The sequence below is a fragment of the Sceloporus occidentalis genome, unplaced genomic scaffold (assembly GCF_023333645.1).
Source record: "Sceloporus occidentalis isolate IW3139 unplaced genomic scaffold, rSceOcc1.0.p SCAF_4, whole genome shotgun sequence".
NCBI lineage: Eukaryota > Metazoa > Chordata > Lepidosauria > Squamata > Phrynosomatidae > Sceloporus > Sceloporus occidentalis.
Genome location: NW_028316984.1, coordinates 29,358,406 through 29,370,538, shown reverse-complemented (window position 1 = coordinate 29,370,538; position 12,133 = coordinate 29,358,406). Strand labels below are relative to the sequence as shown.

Below are 12,133 nucleotides of genomic sequence, written 5' to 3'. Positions count from 1 at the left end.
ATATTCAATCTTCTGATCTCTCTTTCTTACTGAATTGAAGATTGATGGAGCATTAGCTCTAACCATGTTCCCAGTACGGTTCTGAAAAAAAAATTTTTTGCCATTATATTAATGGCACACACCAACACATTGGTTTTCCAGTCTATTAACTCATTTACACCATTGTCCTTTTCAGGAGTTTTCAGTGGATCAGTTCCTGCAACTGCTAACTTATTTCTTTTCACCAGCTGAAGAATTAACACCTCACCTGGTAAAAAGTCTCTGTTTCTTCTTGTTTCACTGGACCAGATTCTTTGAGTATGTTGTTCAGACTTTATATCTGCCCGATCTCTTTTTTCTGTTGGTTGATGTCTTTTCTTGTCCAACCACTGACCATCTGCCTTTTGGTCTTTACTGGTATGTTTGACAGCGAAGTTCATAGATGCTAGCATGTTTTTTATACACACGTCCATTCTTTCGAGTTTTACTTTTTCAAGATTCTTCCAATCTTTTTGAACTAGGCCATTTTCTTGAGTTACATCACCCAGTTGCCACGTCAAGAATTCTCCAACAATGTCCCATTTAATATATAGTTTCCAGACATATGTCAGATCTGAAAGTATAGAAAGTTCACCTTGCTGGGATCTATGAAATTTGTCTTCTATTTTTCTTTTCCTTTTTGTCTGTGACTCTTAGACTTTATATTGAGAAATTTAAGTTGGATAGAGTTGTATTTTGCTTTTACGTGGCAAAACTTTGTTTTCCAATTTTTTTGGCCTGTTTACTGGCTCTGTGGTAATTTTTCAAAAGTATCTGATTTTTTTTTTGTTTGTTTGTTTTTGTTTTTTGTTTTGTTTGCCTTTACAGTTTTGACTATTTTCCATTCTAGCAATCTCTGTGTATAGATCCTCGGTTTTTAACTCTAGATTATCAAGCTCATTTTGACCTTTATTGACTTTTTGATGCAGAATCTGATTTTCTTGCTTTAAATCATATAGTTGATCTTGTATCTTTTTATTCTCTTGCATTAAAGCCTCTTTCTCTCTATTCTGTTGAATAAACCTGTCATTTGTTCCATCTAGCAAACCCCCGTAGTCCAGTAATATCTTTTCCATATTTATGTAGGGTTTCATTAGCACTTTTTGATGAATGTTTCATATCAGAAATTTACACTCCAACTCTGAAGAAGTCTTTTCTTTATTATCTAAACTTGCTTTTAGAGTAACCATTTTCTCCATTTTTCCTTCCATAAGACCTTGTTAATATGTTCTCTCTAGGACTGTCTAGATCCTCTAGTGCAACTCTGTGGTCAATTTTAACTAAAAGTTGCACTGAAAGACCATTTGTAGCTACTCCAGTGCCATTCTATGGTCAGTGTATGTTGGACATTGACCACAGAGTTGCACTGGAGGACCTAGAGCAGGGGTCGGCAACCTACGGCCCGTGGGCCGGATCCGGCCCGGCGAGGCCTTGGGACCGGCCCCAGCCCAGTCCTGCCACCGATTGCTGCCCCTGCCGCAGCTTCCGCGCCGCTCCGGGCACCATTTTGAGTTCGGCCCCCCAGTTGTCTGAGGGACAGCAACCCGGCCCCTGGCTCAAAAAGGTTGCCTACCCCTGACCTAGAGATTCCTAGAGAGGTGTCCTCTCAGGTAAAAACAGTGTTTTTGTTATTTGCGTTTTTTCCATATTCACGGGGGCCTTGTTCCCCTAACCCTAATGAATATGGAGGGACAACTGTATTTGTATTAATTCTCTGTGTTCATCTGAATTAAACTCTTGGGATGAAGTTGAGACAATTAAGCAAGGTTTTGGTGAAGGTAAGCTATCAAAGTCAGTTATTCTTCCAACTGTCGTTTCCATGGCGACTGCAGGCTCTGTACGTTCTCTGTGGCAACAATCTTTTACTGCAGGTTTGACTGATTTTATACCTGATTTTATGTTTGACTTCACCTCTTTATTATAGATTTTAGGACAATTATACCTTAAATGTCCAGGATTTCCAGACTCGTAACATGTCCTTTGACCAGTCCCTTTTTTTCTTTGTATCAAGGTCACCCTCTCTCAACCCAAAATCTTTTCTCTCAGCTTCAGTTTTGTCGTAGTGCCAAGGTTTAACATTTTTATCCTCACCAGCTCTATCCTTTAAAGTTTGCCAGTTTTGGGGATTTCTTTTATCCTTCCACTGAGAATTTTCCTCAGGTTTTGTCATTTTCTTGTCATCTCCTCTTATTAGCACTAGTTCATCTACCATTCTGGCTTCTTCTGCTACAGTTTTGGGCTTTTTATCTGGTACTAGCCATTTATATTCTTGAAGGATGACATTATAGAATTGCTCTAAGCCTCTTAAGCTTTGCAGTTCTTCTTTTGAAGTTATTTTATATCCATCCACCCAACTTTTTAAGAAGTAATCTAGACGGCATGCCAGTTGGGGAAAAGTTTCGTTTACTTTTCTCTTTATTCCACCTAAGACTTTTACCTCAGGAAATACTTCTAAATATCATTGTCTCAACTGAGTATGAAGACACCACTGGGATCTTGTTGATCAATTAGTGATTCCTTACTTTACCCCAAACTTTTACCTCAGGAATCACTATCCAAGTTTATCTCGTAAGTGTGCTTTTTTCCTCGTTTCCTGTTAATCTCTTACCAATACCTCAGCACTTTTACCTCAGAGAATGGTCACTATCTAGCGTGGTCAGTCCTCAAGTAATCCCCTACTAATAATACCCTTTAGTTGTTACCTCAGAGATTACTCCTCTGACACAAACGCCTAGATTCTAATCCGTTGGTTTTTCACCAAATTCAAACCTATAACTTCATCAACCAGATTTCGAATCATGGCACTGCCACCAAAATTATGTCACAACCTACTCTAAATTTCTAAGGTTCAGCAGCATGTTGTTGTTAAAAAAAAAGCTCTGGCCATGTCGTATTTGAAATGAGAATAAAGGTTTATTTGAAAACAGAACTGTATAAGATACGATAGATACAAAGTTGTTGTTATAGTCTTAATTTGTTACTTAGTTACAGTTGTACTCTTGTAATCTTATAGTGCACCCTTGCTTTATGCGGGGGATCCGTTCCGGACTCCCCCACGTAAAGCAAATACCGCGCATGCTCAAGCCCCATTTAACTAAACCTAATGGGACGCGTATGCTGAAAGCCCCGTATGACGCAGGCGGACTGTAATCTTATTGCTAACTCAGCCACTCAGACTATTGAATCCCAAATAATATCAAAGAATTGAACCCCTCTCCTTAGAGTTCAGTTTAGTCCGAGTCTCTCTCTTTCAGACTACAAATATATTAAGGTCCCTCTCTGGACCTAACAGAACCTTCTTCGTTTAATAATAATAATAATATAGTTTATTTATACCTCCCGCCTCTCCCACAGATCAAGGAGGGATTACAACCTTAAAAGACACTTAGTACAATTTACAATCAATACAACAATAAAATACTAACACTGAATTTACCAAGAATTCCTATTAGTTCTCTAAAAATTACAATTTGTCCATTAGCCAAGAATCAGAGTCAAGGAAGAGCAGTTGTCATAACCTTTTTATATGGAATTCAGTGGATAAGCCCGCTGGAAGAGATCCGTTTTGAGTGCCTTCTTAAAGGACTCTAAGGTAGTAATGAGACGGATCTCTTCCGATAGGTCATTCCATAATCTTGGGGCCGCGGCACTGAATGCCTTATGTCAAGTTGTCATTAGCCTGGTATTATAATATTCTAGTAAGAACTTCCCAGATGTTCTGAGAGTGCAGGGCGGATTATGTAGGGAGAAGCGCTCCCGCAAGTAACTGGAGCCCAAGCCATGTAGGGCTTTAAAGGTAATAACCAACACCTTGTATTGCACCCGGAAGCTAATTGGCAGCCAGTGAAGAGATTTCAGTATTGGTGTTATATGGTCAAACCTAGATGTTCCGGTGACCAATCTGGCTGCTGCATTTTGAACCAATTGAAGCTTCTGAATTTGGTACAAGGGTAGCCCCAAGTAGAGCGCATTGCAGAAATCTATCCGAGAGAGTACCAGTGCAAGTACTACTGCTTCAAGGTCCTTTCGGTCCAGGTAGGGATGCAGTAGGCATATCAACCAAAACTGATACCAAGCACTCTTGGCTGTCGCATCTATTTGGGACGGATCCAGGAGTACTCCCAAACTGCGAACCTCGTTCTTTAGGGGAAGTGTGACCCCATCCAGGACTGGGTGACAAAACTCCATCCCTGGACGTGGGGTACCTATTGCAAATACCGCCATTTTCTCTGCACTCAGTCTGAGATTTTTTCCCCTCATCCAGCCCATTACCGATCCAAGACAGGCATCCAGAGGAGAGGTGCCATCCTTAGTCACTGCAGTAGTCGGGGACATAGAGAAACAAATTTGGGTGTCATTAGTGTACTGATGACACCCAAAGTCAAACCCCAACTAACAGTTCACTCTGGAACTCTCAGAACACCATCCACTCTTGGACTCAACAGATCCCTATCTGAAGTTCCTAACTCCCACAACGGAACTTTCCATCTTTCCCTGCCAGCATCTCATTGGCTGAGGGCAGCTGGCTCGTGATTGGCTGCCGCTGTTGCTAGGCTAATCCATCTTTTCTCCACAGTGGTCTTGCATTGTTTTGAGGCAGAGAACTGAAGGTCATAGAAATACTGGGAATCTCATGGTCTTGTTCAAATTTATCAAGTGTCATTTGTATGTGTAGATGAGTCAGCTAACTGATATTTTCATTATATGTCCTCAAGCAGCTGTCGTTTCCCTAAACGTACAGAGAGAGAGAGAGAATTACTTGAGTTTAAAAAGAAAGCAGCTTAGGCTGAAGGCTATGATTTGTCTGCACTGTAGATATCCTCCACTTTGCCCTCCTACGTTGGAAAACTAATTCCGTGGGCTGAGTCTGAGGTTCTTTTTCATGTCTTTTTCTTTTGCTTTTCAGTGGAATGGAGTGCCCGGTTAAACATCACGGTTCTGCAACCTGATTGTCTGTCTGAAAACATTGCTGCCATTTCATGGAATTCTGAATGCTCAGATGGTGAGCATAAAAGCGTCTTTCTTCTTGGTGAAGAGTGGCTGGCCAAAGTTATTGGGCCATGCAGCCTAGGAAAATACTTGGAGCTTTTTTAGACATTAAAGCCACATAAATCAAGCTTTCTTAAAAGAGGCTAAGTCTATCAACATGGAAACTATACTATAGCTTGGATTTTAAGAGTCATTAATTTAAGAAACATCACTGAAGGAAGGTTTCCCATCCTCTTCTCCTTGTAGTTGCCCAGGCCCACCAAAAAGCCCCTCTGGTGTCATTAATTTAAGTCTCTGCTTTGGAAGATAGGCAGAATAAAAGTTAAATAAATACATTTTGCATGGGCTCTTGTGAAAACATTTTTTGACTTGTAGGTCTTCATTATTGGAAATGCCAAAATGCTTCCTTGAAAAGAGCACCTGGCAATCTTGGCAATCCAAACTGTTTTTCATAACTGAAAATGGATTTTGGCCAGTAGATCTTCATTATAGGAAAAGCAAAGATACTTCCCTGGCAATCTTGGGACTCCAGTGCATTTTTGTAGTCTTTTATTCCAGTAAAGCAGGGATTCCCAACTTGGGGTGCAAGATAGAATTTCAGGGGGTGCAACAAAGATACTTGTGTGAATCTGGATTCAGTTCTCTTTTATCAATCAAGAAAAAGTCTTAAGAATTGTCTGAATCCACAAGCAGACCTGTGGATCACAGTCAGCAAGAAGGCTGCACAGTTTGCCAAAATCATGAGTGAGAAGTCATTGATTTTATATTCCATTTGGGGTTGACTTTACTGTTTATATTTTTTTTTCTGAATAAATTAGAATCTAATTGCTTAGCTTAGAATTGCATTTTATGCAATGAGTTAAAAGCTTGTTTTTTTAAGTTCATCATTGCATCCACTGCAGAAATAATCCAGTTTGACACTATTTTGACTACCATGGCTCAGTGCTATGGAATTCTGGGAACTGTAATTTGTTGTGGCACCAGAGCTCTCTGACAGACTAAGCTATAGTTTGTTGTGTCACAAAACTATAGTTCCCAGGATTAAAATAGTAATGAATCATGGCTGTTAAGGTGGTATAAAACTGGATTATTTCTACAGTGCAGATGCAGCCTTTGAGTGTTAGCACCATCATGATGCACCTTGACCCATACTACTGTTTGCTTGTGGCACTATAGATAGGAGGTTATTCTATGCAGGCAGTTCCAGAGGTTGAACAGAATGGAAGATTCCATTATAGTTTTGGGATTCAGTGACACTCCAGTCACTAACAGTCTTCCTGAAATATCAGCTGGGGAGTTTTCTTAAAAACTAAAAATGTTCTCCTCTTCTTAGTGTTTGTATTTAAACCGAGTGAACCACGACCCTTCTGCATCCAGAGAAAAGTCTGCAGAGGCAGAGTCCTGTGGGCTGTTTTTGTTCCAAGAGAAGTGCCTGAATGTATTTGCTCCGAAAAATATCAGTGGCTGAGCCAATCTCAGTTTTACTTCCTGACAGAAACACATGTAAGTTCTATTCCTGTTTTGTTTTATTCCATTTGGGTCATTTATAGACATACTGGAAGCACATAAAAGCAGTATTATATAGTAGTACTGTTTATTTTTGTAGACCTTTTCAGTGTAGTACCATGATCCTATCCTCCCAAGTCATGGGAGGAAGGTAGGAAAAGAAAGAAAATGCTCCCTTTTCAGAAAAGAGAGAGTGGTGTGGTGTTTACACGCCACCAAACCATCATGAAGCCAGCTTCCCGCTGCAGTGTCGGCACAAAGCCAGCTTTGCCATCTTGAGCCCCTTAAGGCAAGTTTTTCTGTAACCTCAAACAATACTGTCAAATTTTAATCCATCCATTTATGTTGGGGGGGGGGGGAGACTGTGTTTCCCACCATGTCATTTAAGGGGCTAGGGTAAGAAATTATCATTTTATCTGTCCTCTGCATTTTACTTTCAATGTTATATATAAATTGATAGATTGTTATGTATATTTGTATTTCACATTGTGTTTCTGTTTTTAAAAATAGCTCATTGAAATTCTGAGGTTTTTTACATTGTAAACTTGTTTATTCATTCTGAATGTTTAGGAATTGATGACATTTAGCACAAAAACCCCTGAAGAGAGGCTTACACCCTCCAGCAAACAGGTATTGGTTTTTCAAAGAGCTAAGGGGGAAACTGTCAAAATATTGGAAATCTGTTCTATGAGATCTGTTGCAGCTACCCAGTATTTGTTATATTCTGTTCTGTTCTGTTCTACATTATGCAGGTTGAGTAATCCTTATTCTTTATGTGGGTACATACATTATGTGAGAAATTAGAGCTTTTCTATCTACTTAAGATTTATGGGTGTTGTAATGACTAGGCCTCCAGTCATTAGAAGACTTCTTCCAAGTAATAAGAGTAAGCTGGGAGGGAGGCACATGCAAATAAGTAATGACATCACAGCTGACGGAAGGCTCCCTTGGTCAATCAGTGAGCAGGAGCGAGAGTTTTCTTCCAGACACTTCTAAGAAAAAAAGCCTCTGAGACCAGGTGGCAGTTGGAGAGTGGCAGTTAGAGAGAGAGGCAGAGAGAGGCTTCAGCAGCTTAGTGGTTTCTACAGTGAGAATCTCTCCCTTGAGTTAGCCTTATAGATTAGGAACGCTGTAGTGTTGGGACTATAGAAAGAAGGCATAATTCAGGCAGATAGTCTATGCTAAGCTAAGACCTGTAACTATATTTCAAATCCGTCAAGGCTGGCATATTACATCAATATATCAGTTAGGTGCGAATGTGTCAGATTAGAACATTTTGGCCTCATTTGTTATTTTTCTGGTTGACTGCATGAAATGAATTCTTCTAGAATTACACATATTGTACCTGCAAGGCCCTTAAGATCTTGCATGATTTATATCTTTTTGTTTTGTTTTGTTTAATTATAATAAATACTTCCTTTAAAGTATCTGCTACCTTGACACTCGTTTACACGTGTCCCAGCTCGGCTGAGGCTTGAATAGATTAGCAAGAAATAGAACAAGAAGTCCTTAACAAGTCCCAACGTGTGTTAAGGGAAATCCAATATGAATTCACTAGGGGGTGGCAGCGTGATTTGAGGATCTCCAGAGGTCATTTTCAACTCCACAGGGAGTAGGAACATAGACCAGGAGACCCAAGGAGAAGCTAAGGATCTGCTGGGACTAAGAGCCAAGGCAGGCCTGCTGTTTGGATGCTTGGACCACAGGGGGGTCATCACAGGTGTATATATACCTATGCTTATAAATTATTTTGCTTCCTGAGAACAAAAAGAGACTCACTGAGTCAGACTTGTAGGAAGTCATAAGCACTGGTTCCTGGTCAGTATTTTGTATTTGTCTGCTGTAGGGCTTGAGAACATGGGAATATCAAATATTTCTCTAATACTTCCGAAGATACTGCCCTTTCTGTTCTTTTAATAATGGTCTATTTTTTCATGTCAACTTAGCTGGCAATTGAGGACAGCTTCCCCATGACACCTTTTTACCTGCTACTGGGAAAACACCAGCAACAGACAAAAGAGACTGGAGAAACTGGCAAAGCACGTATGCAGAGCAACATGGCACAGGAATCACCTGCTGTGAAAGAAGTAAGGAAAAATAGGTTGGAAAAAATATATAAATGCTGCGTGGGACCTCTCAACCCAGTTTTGATTTCTTTTTAATTCTTTTTTCTCCTCCAGCTGCTTCACACTCCTGCTCATGTCTTACCATCTGCTGCTTACCTGTGTCCTATTTTTATTAATTCACTACTGGTGCCCAAAACAAGTAAAAGGTAAGATACCTACTGCATGATCGCTCAAATATAGACTACATTTTTAAGATGGGTATCTATCAGTCATGTTAACATACCAAGGGGTGTTAATGCAAAATGCAAAAGCATTCCATAGTGGAGATGACCAGGAATGTCATATGGCTGTTCAGGCCCAATGGGCAACAGCAGAGATAGGCAACTGTGGGAAATAGGGAACTAACTTATGCCCTGCCTGGACCTGCTGAAACCTCTGCATCAAGTTTGGTTTTATTCTTATCACCCAATATTTTTTTTGGATTTAAAAAAAATAAACCCTTTAAAACTCTTACTTTCAGTACGGCAAAACTTTACAGTGGGGGGAGGTGCCTCAAAAATAAACAAGGAGTTGCATGACATAGAATTGGGTGTTGGGGTTGTGAAGGGCACTTAACCTCTACCCCTAACCGTCACTGACTAACACTGGCCCCTTTCTATCAACAGTCTTTCCCAGAACCTCCCTCTCAAGATTCCAAACCCAACGGACTAAACCAACTGCCACATGATGGAATCTTTATGGCCTCTGGCTAGTGATTGGCTGCCTAGTTGGTCTTTTCAACCACACACCTCCCCCCTTTAACAGGTTCATTGACACATGTAACCAACCAGTTATATGGGTCAATGAAATCTCAGTTATAAATTATACTTACCTGTTTATTCACATTAGACCTACCAACATTTTAATATATATTTTAAAATATTTAATTTATAGTCAACATTCTAATTACCATTGTCCTTTTTTAGAACTTTTATTAAATCAGTTCCGTTAAATGTCCACATCCCCCCACACACCAGCTGAAGATTTCTCACTTCATTTAGGGCAAACAGTCTTTATCTCTTCCTGTCTCATCAGATCAGTTTCTCTGTGAGCGCTGTGTCTTCTCCCAATCTTCTTCCGCTAACTGCAGAGTGTCTCCTGTCACCGTCATCGGGCTCGCTCATGGGTCATCATCAGTAGGCGTGACAGCATAGTTTATATCCGCCAACATGTCCTGGATATATCTGCTCACTCTTTTTAATTTTACATCTTCAAGATTCTTCCAATCCCTTTGAACTAGAGTATTTTGGGGGGTGTTACTATTTAGTTGCTCAGTTAAGAATTCTCTAGTCAAATCCCATTTATTATATAGCCTCCAAATATCTATCTGGTCTGACAGTTTATAAATTTCATTCAACTGGAGTTTATGAAGTATGTCCTCCCTTTCTACAAGATTATCAATGTCACCAGAAACTGGATTATAGTATAATTCAGTGCCTTCTTGACTTTGCAAGCAGGTTTTTCCTCTAACTCTGATGTTTTTTCCTGATCTGATTTACCTAGAGGTTTTAAACATCTAGGACCCTTTTTCTTTTGGCTAAATTTTTCTCTCCTCTTGGCTCTTATCATCACAGCCAATTTTCCAGCAGGCTCATTAGACCTATTCATCTCATTGTCCTTGACTGCTACTTTTTCTTCTTTATTTATTATGTCTACTTGCTCTTATAAGGCTTTTTATTCTTGCTGTGTAATCTCTGTTTTTCCTTTCTGTCTGTGGCTCTTACACTTTTTATCAAAAACCTCAAGTTGGAGAGTATTGTATTTTCCTGTGCCTCAACTGAGTATGAAGAACCACTTGGATCTCAAAGTCAGATTAGTGATTCCTTACTTTACCACAGACTTTTACCTCAGGAATCACAATGTGTGCTTTTCCTCTTCCTACTAGCCTCAGTACGTTTACCTCAGAGACTAGTCACTATCTTGCATGGTAGGTTCTCGAGTAATCTCCTACAAATACCCTTTAGCTGTTACCTCAGAAATTAATCCCCTGACACAAATGCCTAGATTTCAAACTGTTGTGTTTTTTTTTAACTTTTCAGTTTAAACCAAATATTGGGTATCTGGTATTTCGCACTCAGACCCCTAAACTCAAGCACACCCTCAGCAACTGGATTTTTTGAATCCCAGCACTGCCACCAAATATTTGAAGGGCGCCTGCCAAACCTTCACCTTAGTATTCTTCTTTAAGATGGCAGTCTTGGGATTTTCTCATCCCACCTCTGCCACCAGTGTTTTGTAATGTGAGTGGTGTGGTATTAACTCAAATCCGGGTGTGTACTTCTTTAAAAAAACACAGATCCCTTAAATTTAGATCTGACAGCCACACAGGCCAATGATTCCCCTCAGGATAGTCTATTCCAGCCACTCCCTTTCCCAGAGTCCTGGATATATAATTAACGAAAGGGAGCCTTTTCCTATGACTCTACCCCTAACTGTCACTGACTAACACTGGCCCCTTTCTATCAACAGTCTTTACTCTAGACTCCCCAGAACCTCCCTCCCAAGATTCCAAACCCAACTGACTAAACCAACTGCCACATGATGGAATCTTTATGGCCTCTGGCTAGTGATTGGCTGCCTTGTTGGTCTTTTCACCACAGGGGTATGTGTTATATGTCCATAAAAATATTGAGAAACGCAATATTACTTGCAAGAGAGCCTAGCAGAACACTTATATATATATACACATGTTTGCTGCTAAAAGGTACAGTCTCAAATCACACAAGTGAAGCTCTGTTCTGGCAATGAGACATGTCTCCCTCTTGACTCACAAATTCCCCAACCTTTCCAAGCAGGTTTTGAAGGTGTGCAGGATGGAAGGGAATATCCAATCTTAAATAGTAAAACTCTAACTGAAAATAAATTGATAGGGATCCCTTTTATTGGTTTCAGGTGCACATTTCTAATTATACCTCCTTTTTAAACAGAACTGATGATGTTCCTAATGACGTTGAAATGCAAAGTGACAATGAAGAAGATGAGTCAGAGGAGGAAACAGGCACTACTGAAGTGCATCCAGAGGCTTCAGATGCATTGGATTGTTTGGGGGAAGTTATACCTAAATTATCAAAAGCGCAGGAAAAAGAACTGCGTAAATTAAGAAAACTGGACTACAGCTGGGCATCAGCTCTCTAGATGTATAATGCTGTGGACTTCAAGATTTAAATTTCTTACTGATAATTTAAGAAGATGTTCATGTTTTCAAATAAAAGGTTAATTTTTATTTCCAGGACACATCTTTGATCATCTGACATAATATAATGTAAGTCTTCTGTAATGAATTTTTTAAAGCAGCAGTTTGTAAGGATGAGTATAAAAAGAGGTTTTATGATGACTAATTTTAGACTCTTGAGCTTGGTGACAAAAGTTGGTGAACAAACAAGAGACATGGGGGCTTAATGGGATTTTTTGAGAAGGAAGCCCAGAGCCCTGCTTCAGTGCCTACTGAAGACTACTAAACATGGCCAGTGAGGGAACTGCTGTAGTCACCTGCAACAGTTGTGGTATGTTTGTGT

General features: G+C 39.9%; 1 protein-coding gene across 3 annotated transcripts in view; it reads left to right on the top strand.

The window, feature by feature from the left end:
• Window positions 1-11,841, top strand: part of WDR75 (WD repeat domain 75) — a 49,672-nt gene extending 37,831 nt beyond the window's left edge. For all 3 annotated transcript variants that reach the window (XM_089519614.1, XM_089519610.1, XM_089519611.1), the window contains exons 16-21: window positions 4,925-5,020; window positions 6,341-6,510; window positions 7,084-7,143; window positions 8,460-8,600; window positions 8,694-8,785; window positions 11,546-11,841. In XM_089519614.1, the coding sequence (XP_089375740.1) occupies window positions 4,925-5,020; window positions 6,341-6,510; window positions 7,084-7,143; window positions 8,460-8,600; window positions 8,694-8,785; window positions 11,546-11,753 (767 nt within the window). In that variant the 3' untranslated portion in view covers window positions 11,754-11,841. The remainder of the gene's footprint in view (window positions 1-4,924; window positions 5,021-6,340; window positions 6,511-7,083; window positions 7,144-8,459; window positions 8,601-8,693; window positions 8,786-11,545) is intronic.
• Window positions 11,842-12,133: the final 292 nt, after the last annotated feature.